Raw genomic sequence first — 26074 nt, forward strand, 5'->3', positions numbered from 1 at the left:
CAGTACAAAACAATGTACTTGCTTTAATCATGTTTCTTGAAGGGCAAAAGAGAATGTCATTCTTCTTTCATATATGGTGGCTCTTTACAGGTTTAACGGTGCTAACCCATAAGTGGGAAATTTTATTAAATGAGTGTGGTGGAAGGCCAGAGTCTTGCAACCACTAGCTGATGGCACTGAAGGGAGAGTTTTTTAGTTTTTAATAATGGTCAGTCACTTTACTCTAATGATTTCTGTGATTAGTGTGCATACAGATTTCCTGAAGAATCTGTGATGGCAAGGGTATTAAATGTTATACATGGAGGGGCTCCTGAAAAATGGATTGTTACCTTCTTGGTCCAAGAGCCCCAGGGAAAGGATATGGTTCTGAAAAGCCGCGTTGTGGCCCTGCAAGTCTGCACTGTGGTCTGCACAGAGCTCAGCATGCTAACGGCATCCCTGGATGTGATGATGCCTAACTCACACAAAAACACTAACAGGAATGATGGCTATGATAGGAGGTCAGAACTCAGTTCACAGAGGGAGTGTGCTCAGGAATGGGGAAGGCTCAAATTAAAACAAATACCCTAAGGGTTAGTTTGAAGAGGGGGTTGATCTTACTCATCTCATCTCATCACTACTAAAAATACTCGTGATACCCCCACAGGAAATACCCGTCATACCCCTATACTCATAGGAATCTGAGCACTTAAATGCTGGCTCACAACACATCTCTATCTTGTGATCAGAACATATGAAGACAACGTCATTGTTTTTGCCTGCTGTGTACCCCCAGCAGAAGTCATTGTGGTATAAGAATAAAAGAGGGTGTTGTCTCTTCAAAAAGTATCAAATACTTGACTGTATTTCCAAACTCATTTTATGAGCTCTATTGTAAAATAATAATTTGTTAGTAAGAGCAATATTAGGTGGAGAAAGTTATCAAAAATACAATCTGCTTTATAGTTTGCAGTTTTCTAAACTCAGACTGTATTTTAACTTAAAAATCCATGCCCAAAAAACCAGCCTCTTATTTGCAAACATAGATTCTGCATGAAAGATTCTTATTTGATTTCCAAATATTGCGTGTGTGTACGTGTATCACTTTTCCTATACAAAAATATCATATATGTCATGATTTAAAAGTACTGGTTTTTTAACTATTGGGATCATGTTTCATCTACAGAACTTTCCCAGTTCAAATAGTCATTGAAGACATGTACACCCATGTTAATATTCCATATTACCCTTCTTCTATCTAATGAGCCCCCAGTTCCATTTCCGTTTTATCATTCTCCTTGGCCATTCACTCCTCCATCCACAGCTCATGCAGATAGTAGCTGTAATCCAAAACAGCATATTCATATTGGTACATACAGACCATATTTGACTGTGAGGCATTCTTTAATACTGTTTATGAAGAAGCACCAACCAGGATCCCCGTCACTCCCCCGTTAGTGCCCTTTACTTTCCAAACACTCTCTTATTGCTGCAATCCTTCCTCCAGCCAAAGAAGGCTGGATGCAACTTTCTTTAAAGCTCTTTAGTATGAATCTGAGCATAGACCAGAGAGGATCACTTCAGAGCAACATAAAAAAAAAATCCCTTCCGTTGTTCCCTTTCCCTGGCAGCCAGCTAAGTATGTTACTACCTGTCTTTGTTCTAGCTATCTGTCTAGGTTCTAGGTGATAGATCATTCAGCACCATGGCATCTGAGCACTTATTAAGCTAGACCTCTGATCCTAAATGTATTGTGATGTTTCAAAATAGGCAGATCAGCTAATGCGATATATTTCAATGTAGCACACCACTCTAAAATACATTGCATTATCTTGGACTTGGAGTAACTCATGCTTTAAGGCACCCTTTATCTCTTCTGCATATGCAGTATACTTTGTAACACAGTACTTACAGCAGTAATCTGAACTTCTCCACTCTATGCAGATATTAAATTTGTTACACATGGCCACATAGGCAGCCAGTGCTATACAAGGATTCTGAATGTATTCCATATCTTGGACCCACAGATCACAGAATAATTTTGGTGGAACCTAATAAAAAATAAATACATGTGTTAATGTTGCACAGCAAATGTACCTTCATACAATGTTGCAATACGCTGAACATATCCACTAGTTTGGAGATCCTGTCATAAAATGACACGAGCTAGCGACAAGGAAAGGTCATGAGGTCTGCCAGACGGGACTGAAAGTACAGAAGATGCAATGGCGCTTCCTGATTATATGAAGAGGATTTATTTTCCAAGAACATATGAAAATGAAGGCTCCTGAATGTAAAGAGAATGCAGGAAATTTTTATTTTCCTCCATCCCAAGTGATTTTGGATGCTTAGGCCAAGAACTAATACTGTTCTTCCCAATGGGAGGCACAATCACTCTTGTCATGAAATACCCCATTCTCTGTTTTTCTTCCTTTTTCCCTGTATTTCCACCTAGACTTTAGCATCTCATCCAGCATTAGCCTCTTATTTCATGTGTGAGAATGCAAGGTACCCAGGTGTAGTCTCCTTTAGAGAGAGACACCTAGATGCAATAGTAAGTTTCCAAGTGCCTGCTCTTGGACTGGACGGTTGGGAGAGAATCCAGACTAATCCAGAAGACAGCTGAGAAGAATGGCAGATGGGAACACAAACCAGCATGTTACTTACGTCTCTTATTGGCTTTTCAATATGTTTCTAGCTTGTAAATGATTTCCCTTCACAGTTTGTTTAAAATATATGTTTTTGTCTAAATGGTGCATTGTGTGTTTGTTATCTGATTGAAGATGGTGCCAAGTGGGGCTATTGTGTGATAGATGAATTGGCTGGCAGAGAGAATTCAGCTACTAGCCCTGAGCATACAAGGTACAATTCACCACTGCGTTACTCTACTCCTACACCAGTAGACTCCACTGAAATCATTAGAGTTATACTGGAGTAAGACTGTATTGAATCAGGCTTCCCATTCAAATGTGATAAGCCCAGGAGCTGGCAGAAGGCACCTCATAGGTTTGTTCCTTCAGCAAGGCTCCTTGGCTCCCATTCAGGAGTGCTCAGCCAATGTGCAATGGATAACTCAGATGGCTCTTAGTGCTGGATGTGTCAAAAAAGTGTTTAAATTGCACAGTTTGCAGAGACAATGGGTAAAATTTTCAAAAGCACCTCAGTCCCATTTTCACTTAGGAATCTAAGTCGGTTTTGAAAATGGTACCTAAGCGCCTGAGAAAATTGTATTCTATGTTTTTATTTACCCCATGACAGCTTTACAACAGGAACACATGCCACTTTGACCAAGAGAATTGATTATTGCACTTGTCCATGGCCCGCAACTCAGTTAAAATGCACCAGCACATTTGTTCATGAGTCTGAGTAATCAGGAGCATATTTCACTCTCTGTGCAATCATTAAACTGGATGCTATACACCGGCTGATTGCGAGCTGGCAATGTTGGTCTTTAAAACACATTAGAGAATAGCCCCTTGCTACATCTGAGACCTATTTGAGCCTGAAACTTTTTTGCCTTTATCTATATATATTTTATTCTTAGAATTACCATCATAGGACCCACATTTATTGTCTCTCTCTCTCATGCGTTTCTTGCAATTTTAATCATGAATTTACTAGTTTTCTGTCATCTGTTTGATTTTAAGTGGACTGATTTTAATTGGATTTGATTGTATTTTAGTTTGTCTTACATGAGTGCCTTTACTGGGGTCACTTTCAAATAAATCTGTGTTATTAATATTAAACCCATATGACAACCGCCGATTTTGAATGTCAGCTGCATAATGCAAGTTCCATATTGACCAGCTCCATTCTTCAGTTAATTTTCTAGTCTACAACAAATTAAGAAACATAATAGGATGCACATATGCCACTCATGACATTTATGATGCATTATTGCATTTAATTACATTGAAAACATCATAGATTTTTATTTATATATCAAAACTAAATCTCTCTAATATAGTAAATCTCTGAAATAGTTAACGTACATAAGGGTGGCAGCTACTGAAGGTCTGGTTCGACACCAAGTTTAAACACGTTGAACAGTCCATGATTGAACAATTAGTTTCCTGGTGCCTGTCTTCTCCAACATACTTCAGTGTGTTTGGCACCTGCCAGCTGTCTATAAAATTTGATGGGGGATCAAGTTTGCTTAAAACTGTTCTGTTGGGTAGCATCAGGTCATTTGCTGAGCTTCCATCACAGAAACCTGCATTTGATCATAGTAAAAATATGTTAGCAATGCTGTGGGTTGAGCACCTTTTATTTTGATGTATAATTGAAGTTCAAACAAATTAGCTAGCTTTTCTGATTAAAATCGATAAACGCAGGGTTTGTTTACACTCAACAAAAGACCTACTGCACAGCCACGGCTGGCCCAGGGTCTGCTGACTCAGGCTCGTGGGGCTCAGGTTGCAGGGTTATAAAATTGCTGTGTAGACATTTGGGCTGTGTCTACACAGCAATTTTATAGCCAGGCAGCCTGAGCCTGCAAGCCCCGAGTCAGCTGACCCAGGCTCCGAGACTCGTTGCTGTGGGTCCTTTATCACAGTGTAGACATACCCTCAGTATTTAACTATTTGCATAGCACATTAGTATCAGAGTCCAACAAAACGTGGCAGGTTACTATTAGGACCAAAATGCACAACGATTCATCCACAAACAAGTTAAGCAATATGGAAGTAAGGAAGAGAAAAACTATTTTTGAAATGTAAAGCATGGAAGAAAGAAGGGGCACAAAGTAAGAAAAGGCTGAATTCTCCTCTGTATACCAGAGGTGGGTAAAAGTAGATTTATTGAATCTAGAGCCTTAAGAAGGAATTCTCTGCCTATGAGTTCTTAAACCTAATACGGCCCCCATTAACACAATAACTGTGTGCCTCAAAATCTTTAATGTATGTATTCTCACAAACCCCTCTGAAGTAAGAAAGTATTATAAGGATTCCTCATGGATGCTCCTGGCATGGACATCAGAGCAGGAATTATGTCACCCATACAGAGAGTGCATCACGCTCCCTGCTCTGCAGCCAGTCAACTCTACTACCATTGCCATAATGATGTTAGTGGGGAGCTGGGAATAACACCCCGCACCCACAAGTGTCTTCTCAGCCTCTGTGTAAAAGTGAAAGAGGAGGAGCCGTCCACAGTCTGGCCAGTTTACCATAATGTATTGTAGCCCAAAGTGGGCATCTGCCTACAGTATAAACCATCCATCCTCAACATAATCTGGTATAACTGGCAGTCGCTGGTCAGGAGAGACCCATGTCTGGAATGGCATGAAGGCTGAAGGGGAGGGATGCACTGATCCATTGGTGGAGCTGTTCACGGCAGCTGAAAGAGTGACTGCTCATTGTCTGAGTACTCAGTTTTATAAACACTAAATAAAAATTCATTAAAAAAAATTAAAAGAACATAAAGCAGCTCTCTGTTTAACAGAAAATGCAAAAAGGGTAAACGTCATTGTGGTAGGAGAGGGAGTTCCCATGAAATACCTAGACAAACTTATCTGATACTGTATTAACATCCCCTCCCGCACCCCCGGACTCAAAAAATGCTGCTACTTCTGGGCTGAGTTGAATATCCATTGGCTTAAGAAATAGCATATCGAAGTGCAGCTTTTGGCATCCACAGAAACATTAATATCACTCCTCAGCTAAAAAGAATCAGTCTTTTCTGCTCAGAAGGCAGCATCACACTTCATCACGTTTAAAACTAAAATAGTTGGCAAATTGTTTTATTGATTTTATTGTGGCAAGGTGGGAAAAATTATGGCAAGACATCTGGTCAACATAAAATGGCTGGGTTTTCCATCAATCACTTCTGGAGGCTATTTTCGGGGCCATTAACAATAAAGGCAACATGGTAGACAAATCCACCATCTCTTTTTTCTGGAAAGCATTGTTTGTTGCAAAGGGCTTTTAGAAAGTCTTTTTTCTCACAGTATCACAGAGGGACAGAAGGTTCTCTGCCTGAGCCCCTTATTGGCCACTTCCCTATTGTCTGTGATAGAGCTTGTTCCAAGACAGACAATTGTTGTCACCAAGCAGAAGCACCAATAGCTCCTCCATGTGGGTGAAGGGAAGAAAGTAGGAGCCATAGGGGCAAATCTGTCAGGAAAATATGCAGCAATCTTCTGCAGAAGAAGGGCTTGAAGCACCAAGCCTAGAAAGAACACATAAATATCTTGTAATGTTGTTAACATGCAACGTGCATTGGAAATATATTGCTGAGTTCCAGGATTCTCTCTGAGATAACAATCAAGCAAAAATCTAGGCAAACAATCAAGGCAAAATCTAATCCTAGGCCTAATGAAACATTTTATCTTTATCTTCTTGATTCTGTTTATTCTAAGTAAGATGGACATTAGAAAAGGATTAGGACTAAGTCAGAAACAAAAGGAAGAAAGAAACACAGAACAAAGTGAAGATAATAATCAAATTTATATTACATTCATTTCAAGCTCTCCTACTCTGTATGGGGCATGTTACTGTCTGTAGGACATGGAACTTGACTGAGCTATTATTAGCATTTGATACCTTGCAACACATATTTGCCCTTTCTGAAATTGTCAAGGTAGTCTGTAATGATGAATTTTGTATTCCTGGTTTCAAGCTCTACTTTACAGCAGAGGATAATTCAAGTGTCAGTGGGGAGATTTCTATCAGTGAATATAATACTATAGATAGACCTAATATCTCATCCATACAGCTTCCAAAAAGATTGAAACCATGTGTATATACTGTAGAGACCTAATAGTGATGATAATTTCAATTATTAGCCTATATATATATATATATATATATATATATATATATATATATATATATATATGGAACTAATTCAGCGACAAGATCTGTGAAGTTAACAGCTATTGCGCTCATAAAATAAATACAGATCTTTAGAAAGTGAAAATAGCAGATGGCATTTCCTATCAGATGGACAGCGAATACTAAATCTATAAATGACCTCAACTGACACCAAAGGCAGTTTAATGTAAGACACATTTCATCTTTATGCCTGGGCTGTTTATTTGGACATTACTTCAGTGTTTGTGCCTGTGATTCAAATAGCCTATATCCAAAAGCATAACTGCAAAAGAAAATGATTGCACTTCACAGCTTGGAATTAATCAGCATTTCAACAATTAATATAGTTAACAGTTTTATATTTACACTATCTTGACATTCACAACTAGCTAAATTGTTCTGTGATCATTCATTTTAGGCTCAGTTCTGACACCTGTAAGCCTGAACTTGCTAGCAAGAAGCTTTTTCTTCCCTCTTCAGCAAAGCATTTGAACATTTGAATGCTTACAGTACTCTTTACTTACCGCATAGTCCCACGGCTTTTGGTTCACTGGTTGTATTTGACTCTATGATAACCACACCCGTACTGTGAAACCACTGAATCCTGATATTTGTTGGTGTCTCAATTACATACATGAAGCCAGTATCCTCAATTTTAAATCCATATTTTCTAACTGTAGGCCATGCATATCTTGAATTTACAGTTATCTAAAAAGATGATATAAACAAAGGCACAGCAGTAATCTGAATGCCTCATTATACTGGAAGCTATTATTTTACTTCATGTTATCGCAATATGTCCTTGTACTTTTGGAATGAAACGGTTTTGTTATTCATCAGAAACACAGTCCATGTTTTCCAGAATGCCCTGTGAACATGGTCCAACTTTTGAGCCAGCTTGGGGTCAGTTTCAAATGACCCAATTTATGGTTTCAAGTGACAGGCATGCAAAACCTGGTCAACCCTTTTACCATGCAAAACTTGGCTGTTGCCATAAACAAACTTTGACCATTTGTACAAAAGTGGTCAGTGAGGAAACTAAAATGAAAATGTTTGATTCTTTTCAAACAAATTTTAAATCACTCACCTTTTGAGACTGCCCCTATGTTTTCTTCATACAATGTTGGCAAGACACAGTATGGGGTGAGTCCCAGGTTCAAAACTAACTTTTCACAACTGGGTTTCTGCTTTTTAAAAATATACTTTGCAAGTATATACACAAAAAAAAAACCTCTCAGTTAATTCCCATTTAAATGATCATCCTATCACTAAGAGGGATCACACATCTAGGATCAAAGTACCAGAAGAACTGAACACTTTGGATGATAAAAAGCTATGGTTTTATGGAAATGTTTTCAGTAAAAAGAACAAAACAAAGAAAATTACGATAGATAAAACTGTTTCTAAATGAAATAAAGCAGTTCAAAATTTCTCACACACTTCTCTTCGAGGGGAGATGATTGGAGCCATCAGAACACCCACCAGGGCAGTGAGGTATGTCCAGCATGATTGTAAATGGGGATTATAGTACAGGGTACATGAATGAGAGCCTTATTAAAGATTCATGACTCTCATTTGCTCTGTCCTCTGATTCATAAATGGATCCCACCATTTCAGTCTGATGCTTAACTTTATGAGCTACATTCTCAATTTCAAACTGTTAGTTTATGGAAACTTCATTGTGCATGCAGAGAAAGAGACCGATGAGCACATGTGTAATCCCTGTTTGGAGGTACCACAACATTTCTGACAACCTATAAATGTTAATGATTAAAACAATAAAGAACAGGTTTATTATGGATCTTACACATCTATCTAAAATGTTTAGGAAAAAAACTTGTGTGACTTCCTTTTGAACAATATATGCTTGAGGTCTCATGCTGCCAGTACTAAAACATCCTTGGGATTTCTAAACGTTGCAGATGACAATTTCCTAACTCTAAAAGAGTTGCAGCCAACATAGGGGAATTCTATATTAGATCTTGTCCCAGTGGCGTACCTATGGGTGGGCCATGGCCCACCCACTTTGAAAGCAGGCCCACCCAATCAGTTGCGGAAGTTCTGCTGCCGATGCAGACACTCTGCTTAAGCTACCTTGGCAACTGGAGCGTTGGGCAGCTTACTTTCTGGGCCGGTCACTTCCCGAACTTCCAGCTTCCGGCCACATGACCGGAAGCTGGAAGTTCAGGAAGCGCTTGTTATTCGTGCCCACCCATTCATAAAAACAACAGGCCCTGCCAAAAAATCAGTTCTGGCTACGTGCCTGCCTTCCTGGGTGATCAGATGTCCCGATTTTATAGGAACAGTCCCAATTTTTCACACTTTCTATCCAGGCACCCTACCTTGTCCTAACAGATAAAGAAGAACTGATCATAGAAATAAAATAGTAAATTAGGTGCAAGTTATCATGACTTGATCACATTTAAAATGTGCAAGCAGAATAAATCCTGACATACAATATATATACTTGGTACTTTAACAGGGCCAATTTCACAAAGGTGAAAACAATTCTGAGCCAAATAAGCTGGGAAGAAGAATTTAATCAGAAAAATGTGAATGATAATTGGGAATCATTTAAGGACACTGTATCAGATGCCTGTAACAGGGTCTACAAACCCCATACTGAGCAGAGACAGAAGGAGAAGGGGAGCCTCTTCTAACTACAGGCAAGCAGCTTGACCACATGCCCCACGCAGTTGTCACAACTGCCAGTCATAAAGGCAGGCATCCACAGCAGCAACCAATAGGGGAAACAAGGCCAGCTATAGAAGAAGAGAGCTCAGCAAAGGAAAGGAAGGCAGAAAGGCCTGGGACAGCGAAGGGGTAACCAGTGGTGTACTAAGCGGGGGGCGCCAGCCTGCCAGGGAGCCACTGGACCGGCTCTTCATGACGGGTGGAGGGGGACACAGAAGGCTGAGTGGCAGCTTCTCCTGCAGGCCCCTCCCCACGCATCATGAATGGCCGACTTGGCCTCCTCCTCCCCCCAGACTGGGGGTGAGGCCCCCCCCCCATCTGAGCTGGCACCGGGCTGCAGGGCTGCAGCACGAAAGGCAGGTGCTATGCAGCAGGTAAGTGCGGAGAGAGGGACCGACGGAGCCAAGCCTGACTTTGCACCCACTCAGGCCTCATGCCGCCCCTCCTTGGGGCAGCTGGGGGCGGCACTGGGAACCCTCCTGCCCTGCGGGGGAAGAAGGGGACTGAGATGGGGGAAGCACAAATGCAGGCTTCACCCCCAGGCACGGGAGACCCACAGTACACCACTGGAGGTAATACCCTTGCACCAGGCTGTCTCCAGAAACACAGCCAAAGAGACTGAAACAGACAGCTAGGCCTAATTAGAGGCTAGGAATCAAGAACTGTCTTGGCCAGGGGCTAACCAAAGAAAGGCAGTCAGGAGCAGTAGAGGCCACAGCAATGACTGGTCACAATGCTCAAAAATTCACAATCCCATAATTGAGGAAGGCTGTGCTAATTAAAAAACCAACCTGATTTAGAGAAGTGAATGTAACATAAATATATTCATTGATATTCATTGCTGTCAACTCCCCCTTGGACATATATATCCAACAAATAAAAGAAATGGGGAGTTGATAGCAATGAATATAAATCAGAAGTTAGGAATTGTAGAAAATTGATAAGGGAAGCCATGGGACACAAGGAGAAACTTATAGCCAGCAGAGTTAAGGAGAATAAGGAGCTTTTAAAATATATTAGGAACAAAAAGAATCCTAACAATGATATTAGTCCATTACACGATGGAAATTGGTCAATAATGCAGAAAATGCAGAAGTGTTCAACAAACATATAGTGATTATACTCTTCTATCCCACTAGTATCTCTGGAGGATGTTAAACAGAAGCAATTACAGTTAGGCATTTTAAAATCAGCAGGTCCAGATAACTTTCATCCAAGTGGTTTAAAAGAGTTGGCTGAGGAGCTTGCTGGACCACTGACACTGATTTTCAAAATGTCTTGTAGCACTGGGGAAATTCCAGAAGACTGAAGGAAAACTAATGTGCCAATTTTTTAAAAGCATAAACAGGATGATGCAGGTCATTATAGGCCTATCAGTCAGATATGGATCCCAGGCAAGATAATGGAGCAGCTGATATGGGACTCGAATAGTAAAGGACCCAAGGAAGGTAATTTAATTAATGAAAATCAACAGAGGTTTTTGAAAAATAGATCCTGTCAGACTAACTTGCTATCTTTTTTTCATGAAATTACAAGTTTTGTTGATGAACGCAATAGTGATGACATACTACATTTGGACTTCTGTAAGGCATTTGATTTGGTACCACATGACATTTTGGTTAAAAAACTAGAACAATATAATATTAACATGTCACACATGAGATGGATTAAAAACTGTCTAACTCAGGTGGCAAAAATGTAATTGTAATTGGGGAGTTGTCATCAATGGATCTGTTTCCAGCAGGGTTCCAGGGGGATCAGTTGTTGGCCCTACCCTATTTTACATTTTTATCAATGATATGAAAGAGAACATATCATCATCACTGATAAAAAGTTTGCAATGATACAAAAATGGGGGGGAATTGTAAATAACAAGGACAGGTCACTGATTCAGAACAATCTAAAATCACTTGGTAAACTGGGTTCTAACAAACAATATGTGTTTTAATATGGCTAAATGTAAATGTATAAATCTGGGAACAAAGAAAGTAGGCCATACTTATAGGATGGGGGACTCTATCCTGGGAAGCAATGACTCTGAAAAAGATTTGGAGGTTGTGGTGGATAACCAGCTGAATATGAGCTCCCAGTGTAGCCAAAAGAGCTAATGTGATCCTGGGATATATAAACAGGGGACTCTTGAGTAGGAGTAGAGGGGTTATTTTTACTTCTGAATTTGACACTAGTGCAACTGCTGCTGGAATACTGGTGCCCACAATTCAAGAAGCATGTTGATAAACTGGAGAGGGTTTGGAGAGGAGCCATGAGAATGATTAAAAATTAGAAAAATGCCTTATAGTGATAGACTCAAGGAGGTCAATGTATTTAGCTTAACAAAGAGAGGGTTAAGGGGTGAGTTGATCACAGTCTGTAAGTACCTGCATGGGGAACAACTATTAATAGTGGGCTCTTCAATCTAGTAGAGAAGGACATAACATTATCCAATGGCTGGAAGTTGAAACTAGACACATTCAGACAGGAAATACAGCATAATTTTTAATGGTAAGAGTAATTAACCTTTGAACAATTTACCAAGGGTAGTGGTGGATTCTGCATCACTGATAATTTTTAAATCAAGATTGATTTTTTCTGAAAGATGTGAATTATTTTGGGGATGTTGTATGGCCTGTGGTGTACAGCAGGTCAAATGAGATCACAATGGCCTTATAACGTATGACTTTATTAAAGGGAAGTAAAATACAACGTAAATATCAAGAGAAAACCAAATAAATAAATAAATAAAATTGCAAAGTACTTACTCTTCTGTTTAAACGATCAACAATTATTTGGTTTGACAAATAGGTTAAATTCAGCATTGCCAAGCACAATGAAGTCAAGTTTAAGTGACCCTGCAGAAAAAGCAAAATTTGTGAATCTCAGTTAAGAAGGGAATAATTTTTACATGTTAATTATTTAACATTTTTAAGTAATGGGTAATTAGGGACATTTTTGTAGGTACAGTTTTTGAAAGAGGAACACATCTGCTGAATGAAGCTCATACAAATTAACTCAAAACTCTCTATTTCTTTGTATGAGCTGTGTTTGTGGGATACTGTTAATTTGAATAACATTCCTTCAGGATGTCCACATTAAATGTACCAATTTATAATGTTCTGGAAAACTGTGTTAAGCCATCATATCTCAAAAAGCAAGGGGGTCAGAGACAGCAACAAGATTGATTGGGGCATGGAAAAGAATCACATGAAAAGGAATTGAAAAGATTCAAACTGTTTACCTTAGGTTAGATATAAATATGAGGGGAAAAGATAAATATACACAAAATAAATTATCTAGAAAAGTTATATTAGAAATGTATGCATAATTCTATTCACCCTCTTGTAACACAAGAATTAGGGACATTCAATGCAATTGATAGATAGCAAATTCAAACATCATAAAATAAAAATACTTTTTCCACAGCACATAATTAGCCACTGGAGCTCATTGCCATAAGATATCGTTGAGGCCAAATTCTTAGAAGGGTTTCTAAATGAGCTGGATATTTATATGGATAAGAAGAATATCCAGTTATAATAATGAAGATTAGGAGGAAAGATTAGAAAGTAGTACAAAATCTCATGTTTCAGGTCATAAGCCAACATCTAAATTATTGGGGATCCGGAGAGATCCCAGGGGGGCAAGTTATCCTGTAACTGCTTTCTTCAGGATTTCTTGCACTCTTCTCTGAAGCAGTTGGCATTGTCCTCTTTTAGAGACTAGATACTGGTCTAGATGGACCACTGGACTGATCCAGTCTGGCAATTCTTATGAACCTTTGTCTATGACATTTGAGTTCGGAAATTTTGCGATGCAGAAGTCTCTGAATGAAGTTGTTGAGATTCATATATTGCAATATCCTGGTAGGCTGTGCTAGCCTGCAAATATATGATAAGGTGAGAGCCCAGAGGGAGTCCAGGTGTTAACACCCTGCAAAACTTTATCCAGGAGAACTTAGAGGGGATCACTATAGTCTATTAAATTCTAACTACAGGAGTTTCCCCACAGTAAAGCCATATAAAGAAAAGATACACAAAAAGTATTTAACACATTATTGGAGACCTGGATATTTGTGTGTGTGACACACATATATGTATAATCATTTAATCTCTCAGTATTTCAGTTTTGCCATCTATAGTATGAGGTTAATACTCACTAACTAGTAATCTTGCATTATTGTCATGAGGAATTATGCTTATGCAATAGGGTGAAAAAAGAAAAGGACTATACTGTTCTAACCAGAGGTATTAAAATGTCTTAATTTTAATAATTTGTCATTAAACAATCCCATCCTACTTCATATATAAGCATATGAAATTAAACTTTGTGGAGCATACTTTTATTCACTGTACTGTTTAACTTTGTCACCAAGCAAGGTTCATAAAGAATAAAAATAGAGTTAGTTACCATGCTGGTATTTCTGCAGTCAAGGACATGGATGGTTATAGTTTCATCTTGAGTTTGGCTAACAATGTAGGATGCCTCTTTAAATAAAGCCAAATGATTCCCATCAAAGGTTACAAAGCTCAGATCAGAGAAAAATGTACAACGACCTAATTAAAAATAAATAAAAAAATAAAGGCATTTTTTAACTTATTTCAGTGTTTTGAAGCGCAGCATAAAATAGGCAGATAAAATAGCATAAATGTTTGTCTGATTTAACCTTATTTCCGCTAAAGGTTTACTAACTCAGCAAAACATTTTCAGCTATTTGTTTGTCCCACTAACTGTCACTTAACTACAAATGGAAAGTAAAGAACCAAATTCTGCATGTTTCAATGGGAGCCACTTGCAGGTGTCCGAGAATATAATTTGACTCATATGACTATTGTGGATTTTCATGGATCACAAGGTAGTAAAAGTTTTATAGGGTGGGAGTCACACTGGACCTTGAGCTACTTCCCTTTCTAGTCATGCTCCTGCATAGGGAGCTCTGATGGAAGGTTAGCTTCCTTTCCAGTCCTACTGCTACAGTATTTGTGCTTCAAAGAGCCCACAGTTCTACTCCCAATCATTACAAATCAAAAGACCCTGAGCTGTCACTTGCATTGCTTGTCCTTGCACCAGTTGTTTGCTACTATGGATCTAATTCTTTTCTAACTGAAGTCAATGGAAGTTTTGCCTTTGACTTTAGCAGAAGTAGAATTAGGCTTCTATGCTGTATTAAGCAATAAGTAACTTGGAGAAGATTCATATAAACTCCATCTTCTATTCCTACTCCATCAAATAGAAATTTTAATTCATAATCCGTTTATAAGTTCAATGTTTTGTAACATTAATTCAGTTTTATAAGTACTGCATAAGTAAAACTTACAGGCACATTCCCATTTTGGGCAGCATTTGTCACCATTGAGCTGAACAGCGAGCCCTAGAACTCCACAGCTGGGCTGAGTTGCATTGTAAGGGCAGTTCTGTGACTTGTTAACTTGGATCAGTTGTCCATCCAAGCAAATGTGTTTTATGCACTCATTCTCTGTGGTTGGCTAAGGCACATTTAAAAGACATAGGGTTACCATTCTTATCAAACTAAAGACTGCAGAATACTTACTGAAAAAACAAAGTGGCCCTGATTTTCAGAGATACGGAACACACACAAACCCCAGTGAAGCCAATGGACCCTGTAGGTGTTCAGCACCACTGAAAATCAGGCCGCTTGTGAAAAATGGTATGAAACCATGGTTCTGTTCTAAAATCCAGAACAATATTATTAATTATTAGACAATACATTAGGCTGAAATACAGAAGAGAAGTATGCAAGAGCTTAAGGAAGAAGGCTGCAAGGATCATAGAGATGGCAAAGGTTCTGAGCAAGTTTAAGGAACAGTCATGACAGAAAACAATCTGCTAAAATGTGCTACATTGTGGTTCAAAAGATCCCTTCTACTGGGAACATGAAATGGCACATGGTGCCAAAGGTATTCCATAAAAAAAAATCACCTCTTTAGGAAGTTGAGGTCCAAAGCAGCAGTACATTAGAGTAATTATGAAATCTATTCACTACAGTGGAGTTCCCCCAGATTTACCCACATGTAATTGAGATAGGAATCTGCTCCCATAGTTTGATAGATACTTTTAATACTGAATACAAAAACATATGGCACATAAATAACTATTTCAGCACTAGCGGTAAGTGAACTTATCCATACATACATCTACATTCCTGTCTATTTACAGATGGGCAGGGAGATAACCATGAACAACGTTACTCACTACACAAGTTTGGAGCGTTGCTGTTTCTCTAGCTGGCATGAAAACTGATGCTGTGACTCCTGAGATCGCTTCAGCTGTAGTTAATCCACCAGAATACTCAGTTGCAGACTCATAATGTGGTTCTGTAGATAAATAGGCAAATGCAGGAACTGATGCAGCCATCGTAGCATTTGGATGAGTTGGCATCACTGACAACAAACTCTTTGAGGGTATGTGCGCTTCAGTTACAGATTGAGTTCCAAGTTCTGGGGTTAGAATAGTGGTGCCTGATGATGCGGAACTAGAAGAGGCAGTTGTTTGCTCAGGGGGTGAAAATATGGTGGACAAAACTGATACACCTAGTTTAGGAGGCATAGCAGTTATATTTGTGAAATATGGAGAATGAAACGTCTGTGTTGTTTTTAGAGTGGGGGTGATAAAATCTGTGAAGCCTGGAGTATCAGGAGACTGTGGTTTTGTAACCAGTACTGGCCCTGTAGATTCTGCTGTTTCAGAGGCGATGGCTTTTTCTGTTCCTGAAACATCAGGAAAATATATAGTCTTCCCTGAAAACAATGAGGTGGTGAGGGCTTCTCTTATTGCTGCTGTTTTTCCTGAAGTAGCTGATGCTGTAGTGATGTTTTGTGCTGTTAGACTACTTATTGAGGAAGGTGCTAAAACAGTGGTCGTAGTCAAAGAACGTGCTGTAGCTGGTAACACTGTATCTGCTGGGAATGTGGAACTGTAGGAAGTGGTTGAAAGAGGCACTTGCTTAGACAACACCACAATCTTCTCTGTTGCACTTTTGCCCATTGATGTGGGTGCTGTCGAGATCACTGGTGTTAAAAGGGCACCTGCTAATGACTCCCTCTCAGTTGTGATGGAAGTTTCTGATAGAAAAAATGATGGAGACGTTAATTTCGATAAAGGAAATATGGCTATAGAGGCTGTAGGTGCTTGACTAGAAACTAGTGGTTCAGCAACTGCTATCTCCTTTGTGGATTTGAAACTTGAATCTGACTTTTGGGTAGGAAATGACAAAAATTCTTCTTTTTTCATTGTAGTTAATGATGACAAAGTAGCAATTACTTTTGATGAAGAAGAAAGAGGTTTTGTGCTGACAACCAAGTCCTTTTTTTTTCTGGTTGAGGTTGGGAGTGTTGTCTGCAAAGGTGAGGAAGTTCCTGGTATATAAGTCGGTGAGACCGCATCAGTTAAGGATGACTCTTTTTCAGTAGTCAAAAGAACTTTTGCTGTAACTACTGAGGGAGGCGATAATGTTGAAAGAGCCACTGCAGGTAGTGAGGTAGTTAGGAATGGGTATAAGGTGGTGAATTCTTCTATAGATTCTGTTGTTCTAAACAGAGCTTTTGGATGAGTAGTGGTGGTCATAATTTCTGTTGGAGGCTGATAACTTGTACTTTCTTTGCTTGTCAAGTAAGATTTGGAAGTTGAAGGCACATGTTCTACTGCTAATTTGGTAGTGAAACGTGGCATAGGAGACTCCTCTCTGATCTGTGGAGAAACCATCTCTGCAGATGAAGTTTGAACAGAGGAAATACCTACTGAAGTTGTAGCTGAGGAAGAGTAATCTTTGATTAACGATATTTGAGTTGTAGATGCTGTTTGTTTTACAGTTTCTGTGATGTTTTTAACTGTAGGTTTTGGGACTATGGAAACTGTTTTAGTCTGTAGTGGGTGCTTTGTAGTGGCTGGTTCCGTAAGTACTTTTTGTGTAAAAGTGTATGGGTAAACCGATGTCTCTGCCAGATATTGAGTGGTGGTGAATGTGTGACGTGACTTTGTTAATGGAGGTGTAACAGAAGTGGGCAAAGTTGACCTTTCTTTGGCTGCTGTCACTTTTTTACTAGTTATTAGTCTGCTGCTGAATTCAGCGTATGGTGATAATGTGGCATCAGTAATATTTAAAGTGACTTTTCCTGGCAGTTCAGAAGGTGATGGCGATGTAAATGAACTTGGTTTCTCTGCTATAATGGATAAGGTTGAGGCAGTCAAATGGGGAGTCTTTCCTTCTGTTGAAACAGTAGATTTTACTATTGATGTTCTTGGGTATAAAGTAATGGTCATTGTAACAGTAGTTTCAGATGATGGACGCATAGAACTAGTGGCTGTCGTGGAGATCTCTGTTCTAAATGTAGATAGTGGAAGCAGAGTAGTTAAAGGTGTTAGGGAGCTTGCTGGTGATGAGGCAAATGTAGCTGGCTTTTGGGTATGTACACTAGTAGTTTTTTCTGTTTGTGATTCATCAGGATGAGCAATCACCTTTGTAGTTTCAGTCTTATTAAGAAGAGTATATGGAGATTCAGTGACAAATGTTGTTTGCATTGATTCCAATTCTTTAGTTACCAATGGAATTGTAGGAACCAAGTCCATTATTTCTTTTGCTAAAGCAGATGTTTTTGTTGCTGATGTTGTCATACTGGTATTGTAGGGTGCAGTGCTTATTTTTGTTGCATTTAGAAACAGAGGTGATCTGTATTCAGTAGATGTTCTTTGTGAGAATGTAGTTGGCTTTGCTGATTCATAGGGGCCTGTTATTTTAGATTTTACTTTTGTGGACAAAGGGGTAGCTCTGGCAGTCTGAGATGAAATAAAATGCTTCATGTATAAAGTAGTCAGGGTTTCTGTCATGTTTAGAACTATGAATGGTGGATATTCAGTAGTTGATGCTGTTTGCAAAGTTTCTTTTGATTCTGCTAAAGCTGGAGAAGCAGCACTTACAACTGATAGTGAAGGCCTTTTTGTAGGAAGAGTGCTGGGTTTTGCAGTTGTAGCTGAACTAAAATACTGGGAATATGGAGAAAAATATGTACTTGATGGATGCTCCACACTTGTTGTTGCTTGTATTATTTCCCTCTTACCCGTTGTAAATAGCAAGCCAGTTATTCCTGATGATGACGACGACATCTCTTTAGTTTGCAGAGTTGTTGTCTTTGCACCATGGGTTGTGGCAAGGAATACTTCTGCACTACCTGTCAAATTTTGAACCATATATGTAGGAGGTTCAGTAACTGACAGTGTTTCGTGTAATAATGAAACAGGGTGCATAGATGGTGGAAAAGATGTGATCTTTATTCCTTCCTTGATTGAAACAACTGTTCCTTTTGTTATTTCTGAAGTCATTGGTTTTATGCTTGGCTTCAGTGTAAATGTAGTGATCAGAGTAGAAAATGACATTTCAGTGACATTAGTTATTCTGGGAGAGGTTTGTTCTGTACTCGGTTTTGTTCCTTCAGAAATTCTTGTTTCCAAAGATGGTGATGTAGTGTATTTAGTAAAATATGTAGCTGTTTTTTCTGTTGCTGATACAAAGGAAGGGGCTGTAGTTTTTTCTGGTTTTAGTTTTGTTTCCACTGTGGGACGTATCCTAGTGCCTATTTTTGATGTTTCTGCTATTGCTGTAGTTGTGACTGGTGATTCTGTTGCTCTTATTATTGATGATGTCCCAGTAAAAATAAAAGTAGAAATTGGTTTTCCTTCTGTTTTAGGGATTCCAGCCAATGGATGTGTTGTAGTTACAGTTTGAGACTCTATAGCACTCAATACCTTAGCAGTAGTACTGCTTGTTGCTTGTATACCTGTAGAGATTTCTGTAGTGGTAGTAGCTGTCAATGGAAAAACATCAACCACTGAAGGGAAGCTTATATTGGATTTTGGTGATACAGATATTGCAATAGTGCTTCCACCAGATGACATAGCTCCAGTTGAATATGCCGAAACATTTGATGATATAGTTGTGGTTAAACCTGTTATATTAGGAATAAGAACAGTTGAAAATTTAGTTTCTTCTCCGGTTGCATTGAATTGCCACTTTGATACATGTGTTGTTTTTGTGTCTTTTGTTTCAGGTATAGGAGATGAAGTTACTTCTTTACTCAGAACTGCTGCAATTGAGACATTGAAAGGACTAGAAGTCACATGTGAAAGAGTTGGTATTTTCATAGTGGATGTTGAAGATCGACCATCAACTGCTGGCTCAATGCCTAAAACCAGACAAAAATAGATGTTAGTTTGTGAATCATTATTCTAGAATCATAAAGTTATTAGACGTGGAAGGGATCCATATTAAGTCACCTAGTTCCTATCTATTTTTTCTTCCTTTCTTCAGGGTTCCAAATATTTTTAAAGCATCTAAAAAAAAATGTTAGGAAAGGCATTGACTATATAATTAATGTTACTGAAGGCTTTTATAGAGAATGAATCTCTTAGTTTTCTTTATAATTTGTTTTAGATTTTAGGAAAAAGAAATTTGTTTTAACGAAAAGCATGTTAAATGATAACTCAGAACTTACAAACTTGGACATCTAAAGTTAGATAGGTATTTGGTCACTTAAGTAAGCAGCCTAATTTTCACTGATATTAAATCAGTGTATTGCAGGGGCTCAACATCTCTGAAAAATCAGGCCCTTTATGTGGATCCCTAAATATGGATTTAGATGTCTAACTTTAGGCACCCAATGTTTGAAAATTCTAGCTATACTACTTTAAGTATCTAGTAATGCCATAAGTTAAATGTCAAATTAAATGTAATAAAGTGAATATTGCTGAACATACAATCTTCAAAATACACGCATCTTTGAGTGACTTCATCCAACATCATATGGAGAGGACACATGGGGACACATCCTTCCACTCTAAAAGAGAAACAATCAGTATTAACTGTTCAAGCAGTTCATTACAGATAAAGTATTTAATTTTAGGAAAACATTCTGCATTTCTAAATAATTTAAGGTACAGGTCCCTAATAATGGACCTTTCTAGTTCTCATCAGCTCAGGACATTTCTTCAAGATGTGGCTTGGTTTCCATACCTGCAGATCTGAGCTAATATGAAAACTATGTGACTCTCTACCTTTGGAATGAATGTTGGTCCTTCTAATGATAAAGACTTCCATTTAGAAATGCCAGAGAGCCACCTGTCTCTGGAACAAAATTTTGTTCAATAGCTTTGATGTGGTTGCTGTAATGCCACAATGTCAAGAGCAGGGCTAGAGTTATCACATGAGCTGACTATCACACCTTTTCAATTATACTCTTAATTTAGGATACCCACTATCTTGAAAAAGACAGCAATACTGATAAATTCTAGTTTCTGGCTATGGGCAGCTGATTGCTGCCATTCAAGGACATCATTTTAACGTAGCTGCCACAATGGCTACAATTTGACAACTTTCTCTTCCACTGAACTTTGATAAATTAATATAATAGCATGGCACTAAACTATATCCAGGGCCATATACACTGACAATGCTATATAAAATATTACTAGAATTATATATTTTTATTCTAGAAAAATGCAGATACTTACTTTGGTACATCCTGACAGTTTTGTCCCAAAGGGTCTCTGCATGTTTTGAAACAAGGGCTTGTACAGGCATCATAACGCCACTCACATGTAGAATGGGCTGGAAACTTAAATTTGGCATCTGGAAGAATACATTATTTATTCAGAGACATATATACACACACCAATATGCATATGCACATATATATGTATTTACATACATATTAAACACACACACTACACACTCTATAGCAGGCACACTTAAAAGGTTCCTTTTGGTTCTAGAAATATTACTATTTCTAGTAATGCCTATACTTAACATGGGGAATATCTTTGAAACTTTTACTCTCTCTGAAACTGGAATGAAAATTAAGTTCATCCACTGTATATTACACATGCAGAGAAATGCATATGCAAACTGCTTACTTTATGTAGTAGAAAATGTGACACTGTATTTTAGTTGACCTATCTATTTTTAGTGCATACTAAAACAATTTGAAGACTGACAGTGAAGCAAGAATTAACAGACAATTCATAACTATTTTAAACCAATTCCCATAAATGAATAAACTATATAACTGTTCTGAGAACTCTTGCTGAACCGTTGAGGATTTTCAGTGGAAACACAACATGAAAACAATGTGAGTAGTGTTGATTCAGTAACCTCGTTACTATGAAAGACACATAAGAACATGCTACTTTATTTAATGTGCTACTTAGATGATATTTCTGTTTTTAAAAGAGATTGTGGTTTATTTGGTGTGCAAAATTAGCCAATACAAGGAGGATTTCCAGAAGGTTTGTACAGTGCAACTGCTTTTACTTTTGAGGAAAAAAAATGAAACTCCATTTCAAACAAGCAGAAAACATTAAATTTTAAAAATACATTCTTAATGGTTGACCTTTACAAAAGCAGTAAAAAGTCAACATTTTAAAAGAGGACCATAACTGAATCAGAGAATAGTTTTCAGACTCAAATTATAGGTGCCTCTTAATGTCAGAAGCAACTTGAGGTATATGCAGGAGTGTAGTATAGATTTCTCTTATTTATCATAACCAATTACCATGCCAAGTCTGGCAAAACTGTCATCATAGTTCACGTTACGTTAAAAAAGGGTGTGCTGCCAAATGAGATTGATACTATGGTGAATTAAAAAATCACCTGCATAACGAACATTAGTAGCATCTTTATGAGATAGAGTTTATTAAAAGGTATTAAAAATCACAAAATTGAAATACAAATAACACAAGCAGTTAGGGAAAGTGTGAAACTCTTGCAGAGGGGCAAGAGAAGGAAATTGGGGCATTTTCATCAATAAGTAGTGTCTACAAAGTTTTATTAAATAATGCTGTCATTTCATAGAGGAAGTATTAAGAAGAAAACAAATAAAGTGACCCAATTCTCAGGGGAATTATAAACCAGTGACCTCAGATTGGGGGGAAAGGGGTGTGCACGCACGTACATGCACACAAAGATTGTTTAAAGTCAGTGCTTAATTTGTGCCAGGGCTGAGCCCCAGCACCTCTAGACTTGGCAGTTCATAGTCCCAGCACCTCTGAGTTTGCTACATCAGTTATGTGACTCCTTTGCTATATAACTAAGCTGGAAAGAATTCAATTTGTATTATTTTATAATTCTGACAGATAATATAGATGTTTATTGAAAGCACTATTTCAAAATTTGTATCTATTTAAATTTTCACAATTGCAAGAAATTATGGCAGGGGGGCATGTCGGACAATAATTATTTAATGACAGTAGATGTTGAGATCCAAACAGTTAAAGCTTTATAAGCATTAAAACACAAATTGTCAACATCACATGTCAAAATATACAAAGTAAATATCCCTAAATCAAACTCTAATACATTTTCAAGCAGCATTTTTCTTATTTTGCCTATGGGTTAATTTCGATTATTACCGATGGAAATATTTTCTCATTGGTTTGTGTATTTACAGTGAAATCCATATTTACCAACATTTACCAATAAAAATCTAATCCTTCCAAGCCTGTATATAACCCAGACATGCTCACATTAAAAAAAAAATAAAACACATCCTGACTGAATTCATAGAATGTTTTACATAATATAAAGTCCTGAATTATTTTCCCACCAATCTCAGCAAAGGATGTGTCAATGTACTAAGCAACTCAACCAAAAAAGATGTTATTTCATGTTTTAATATGTTCATGAAAAAAGTAGGGCCTCAGCACAAGTGATAATGAAGAGAGGTAGAACGACAAAGTGTGTGCTTGAAACAGTAAATTGATTCCATTAAAACAGTAATTATAACTGGAGAAAATATCTTAAATATTATCTTATTTCCTGTTTCCCAGAATACATATTTACCTATGCATTTGCCTGTGTTTCTGGACCTTATAATTGGAGTTCTTATAAAATTATTAGGTACTCTATAGGACTTTATGAGCATTTGTTTACCCACATTTTCCAGTACTTTGTAATCAAACCACTCACAAGAACACTTTATAACTCCAAAAAGACAAATCAGGGCAATGGCAACACATATGCTTTTCTCCCTAGTAGCCTTAAGGTAAGCATTTAGTTGAGATATCAGTGCAAATGTACATTACTAACATGCATCTCACACTTCAATTCAACCAGTATGGAACCTACCATCAAAATATTGGATTTCCTTTTAAAATACAACCTAAGAGTAAGACTGAATGTTGGACCCTCATTAAGGACTCTGAAGGAGGCAATCTGCAGATAATCAAGAGAATCATGGGGTGGGAAAGATACAATAAGACAGGTCCACACAGCCAAAGCAAGTGACCAGCACTGTATTCCAGTAGAATCCTTGCTAATCAGAGCCCTACCCCAGATTTACAAACATAAAGTTCCATGAATAAAGAAGTTACAAGCTTCACACAAGATCTATTATAATGAAACACTACAGTTTATATCCCCAGCCCAAGTTATCTGGGACTAATATCTCTACCTTTAGGCTGATTTTAGATTCTTAGGAAAGTGCTTCCTCCCGTCCCCCAAGCAAAGACGGAAGGGATGTAAAGGGATAGTTATTACATTTTCAAAGTATTGCATGCTTTCTCTATGTGTAAAATCGGGAGATCTGTGTACTCAAGGGCATGTGCCCAGCACCTCATGCATGACCTTTTCACACAGGATCCAGTAACACGGAGATGCATGTCTGAGTTCTCCTCTCCATTTTTTCAAAAACATGAGTTGATAGTAGGTGAAGTTATGAATGTTGCCAAGTAAACAATTACCGCCCGCAAAAAAAAAAAAAGCTGTCTGGTTGCTGGAGAGCTTCCATTCCAGTCAGGGAACTTCAGACAAACGAGAATGTCAAACCAAGCAAAGTTGGATTTTTGTGTGTAAATTACAGAAGGAATGCATCTAATCACCCATGTGAACTGCTAAAATGTCTATTGAAGATGGATTAGAAGAAGGATATACCTTACAGTGATCAAAAGCAATAATATAGTTATGCCTTTGGAGAAAACTAGATTAACCCAAAACATTGCATGAGAGTAGAGTACTGAAGGAGATTATGTACCAAAATATCTGACTCAGGCAAACTGGCACTGAAAATGATGGGAAAATACACACTCAGTTATGGCCAGATTGTGACAAGCACTTGTACAGAAGTGTTGAGGGGAAGCGTGTATCTATGTTCTTGTACTGGGTCTCCCCAATGTATTATGTGAGCCTTCCCTCTTCTTTAGGGAAAGATCAGACATAACTGCAGTCCTGTGCACACATTCAAAGAGGACAAGAAGTGGAGTCATTTCCCACCTATAACTCAATCCATAGAGTGGGCCAGTCAATCCCACCAGGGGGGAAGAATCCTAATGGATAGTGCAGCCTGTGTGTCCCTTGTCCCCTGCACATCCTGAAGCTCAGAGAGGGATTTAGAACTCCCTGAGGCTCTAGCCTTCCCTGGGCTGCAGCTGGGGTGGTATGATGTCACACCTCCCCTTATTCATCTTGTAATATTACAGTAGGTGGCTCCTACCTGTCTAGTGTATTAACCTGCATATCCACTTTAGATGGTTTCTAGAAATAACATCACATCAGTTGATTTGTGTCATAAACTACAAGTCATATTTTGGGAGCCCTTTGTGCCTTAAGATTCGTTAGCATCATTTCCAAACGAGTGCAATAAATTCTCTACCAGATCTTTCTCCTGAGCAGCTCATGTTGCAACTTGAGGAGCTTCATGGTTTTTGGCCAGGCACATCACACTTATTTTCTTTGGGTTTTTTATCATCGTGTTGCATTATATAGGTTTTGGCATTAAGGCACCATCTTACTTCTGTGTCTGCGAACTAATGGCCAAAACCTAGAGCAGACTTAAGCAACTAGTGGAGTCCTTCCATTCAGTGCAGCATGGAGCACCTTCATTTACCACCAACCAAGCATGGGAGCTCAGCACATTCCCTAAGATGCTCAGAGCACCTCACAAGATTGTGCTACACTGACAATAAGCCCACCTTCTATGTCCACACCCTGTATACTACCACAGCTGTAGTTCATGGGGAGCTCTCTCCATCCGAGCTACCATGGATCTGTGTTAAGTGTGTCTCAGTTGTAAGTCGTATTTGGCCACTTAAATTTCTATTTTTATTAATTGTTTGGAGTGCCTAGAGGCCCCAAATCAGGTTAGGGACCCATTATGATAGGCACTGTACAAACACAGTGAAAGACAGACCCTGCGCCAAAGAGTTTCCAGTTTAAATAGACTAAACATGGGAGGGGAAACAGAGAGGTAAAGTGACTTGCCTGAGGTCACACAGCAGGCCAGTGGGAGAGCTAGGAATAGAACTCAGGTCTTCTGACTCCTAGTCCACTGCCTCTTTTCACTTTGCCACTGCTATATTCAGATTATGAATGTAATATCTATAAGACTTAAAGAATACCAGGAAAAAATAAATGAAGTCACTTATAGTCCCATTTCTGTGGTCTGGTGCAGATACTTTTTTTGCTCTCCTCTATCAATTATAGAAATTAACTTCCACAATGGACCTGGACTTTTGTTGTCACTATAACTACTGCTCCCCCATAACAAAAAAATTAACTTCTTCTCTACATGTGCCTTTGATACTATGGATTTCATCTG

General features: G+C 38.4%; 1 protein-coding gene across 1 annotated transcript in view; it reads right to left on the reverse strand.

Annotated features, from left to right (window-relative positions):
- Nucleotides 1–26074, reverse strand: part of OTOG (otogelin) — a 167274-nt gene that overhangs the window by 29092 nt on the left and 112108 nt on the right. Inside the window, exons 34-42 of the mRNA XM_067540669.1 lie at nt 20997–21114; nt 20244–20323; nt 15690–19672; nt 14794–14962; nt 13887–14032; nt 12242–12331; nt 7313–7496; nt 3972–4192; nt 1892–2030 (exon numbers count right to left, since the gene is read on the reverse strand). Coding sequence (XP_067396770.1) covers nt 1892–2030; nt 3972–4192; nt 7313–7496; nt 12242–12331; nt 13887–14032; nt 14794–14962; nt 15690–19672; nt 20244–20323; nt 20997–21114 — 5130 coding nt within the window. The remainder of the gene's footprint in view (nt 1–1891; nt 2031–3971; nt 4193–7312; nt 7497–12241; nt 12332–13886; nt 14033–14793; nt 14963–15689; nt 19673–20243; nt 20324–20996; nt 21115–26074) is intronic.

This window comes from Emydura macquarii, unplaced genomic scaffold (assembly GCF_026122565.2).
Source record: "Emydura macquarii macquarii isolate MOO-44397 ecotype Brisbane River unplaced genomic scaffold, CSIRO-AGI_Emac_v2 contig_587, whole genome shotgun sequence".
Lineage (NCBI taxonomy): Eukaryota > Metazoa > Chordata > Testudines > Chelidae > Emydura > Emydura macquarii.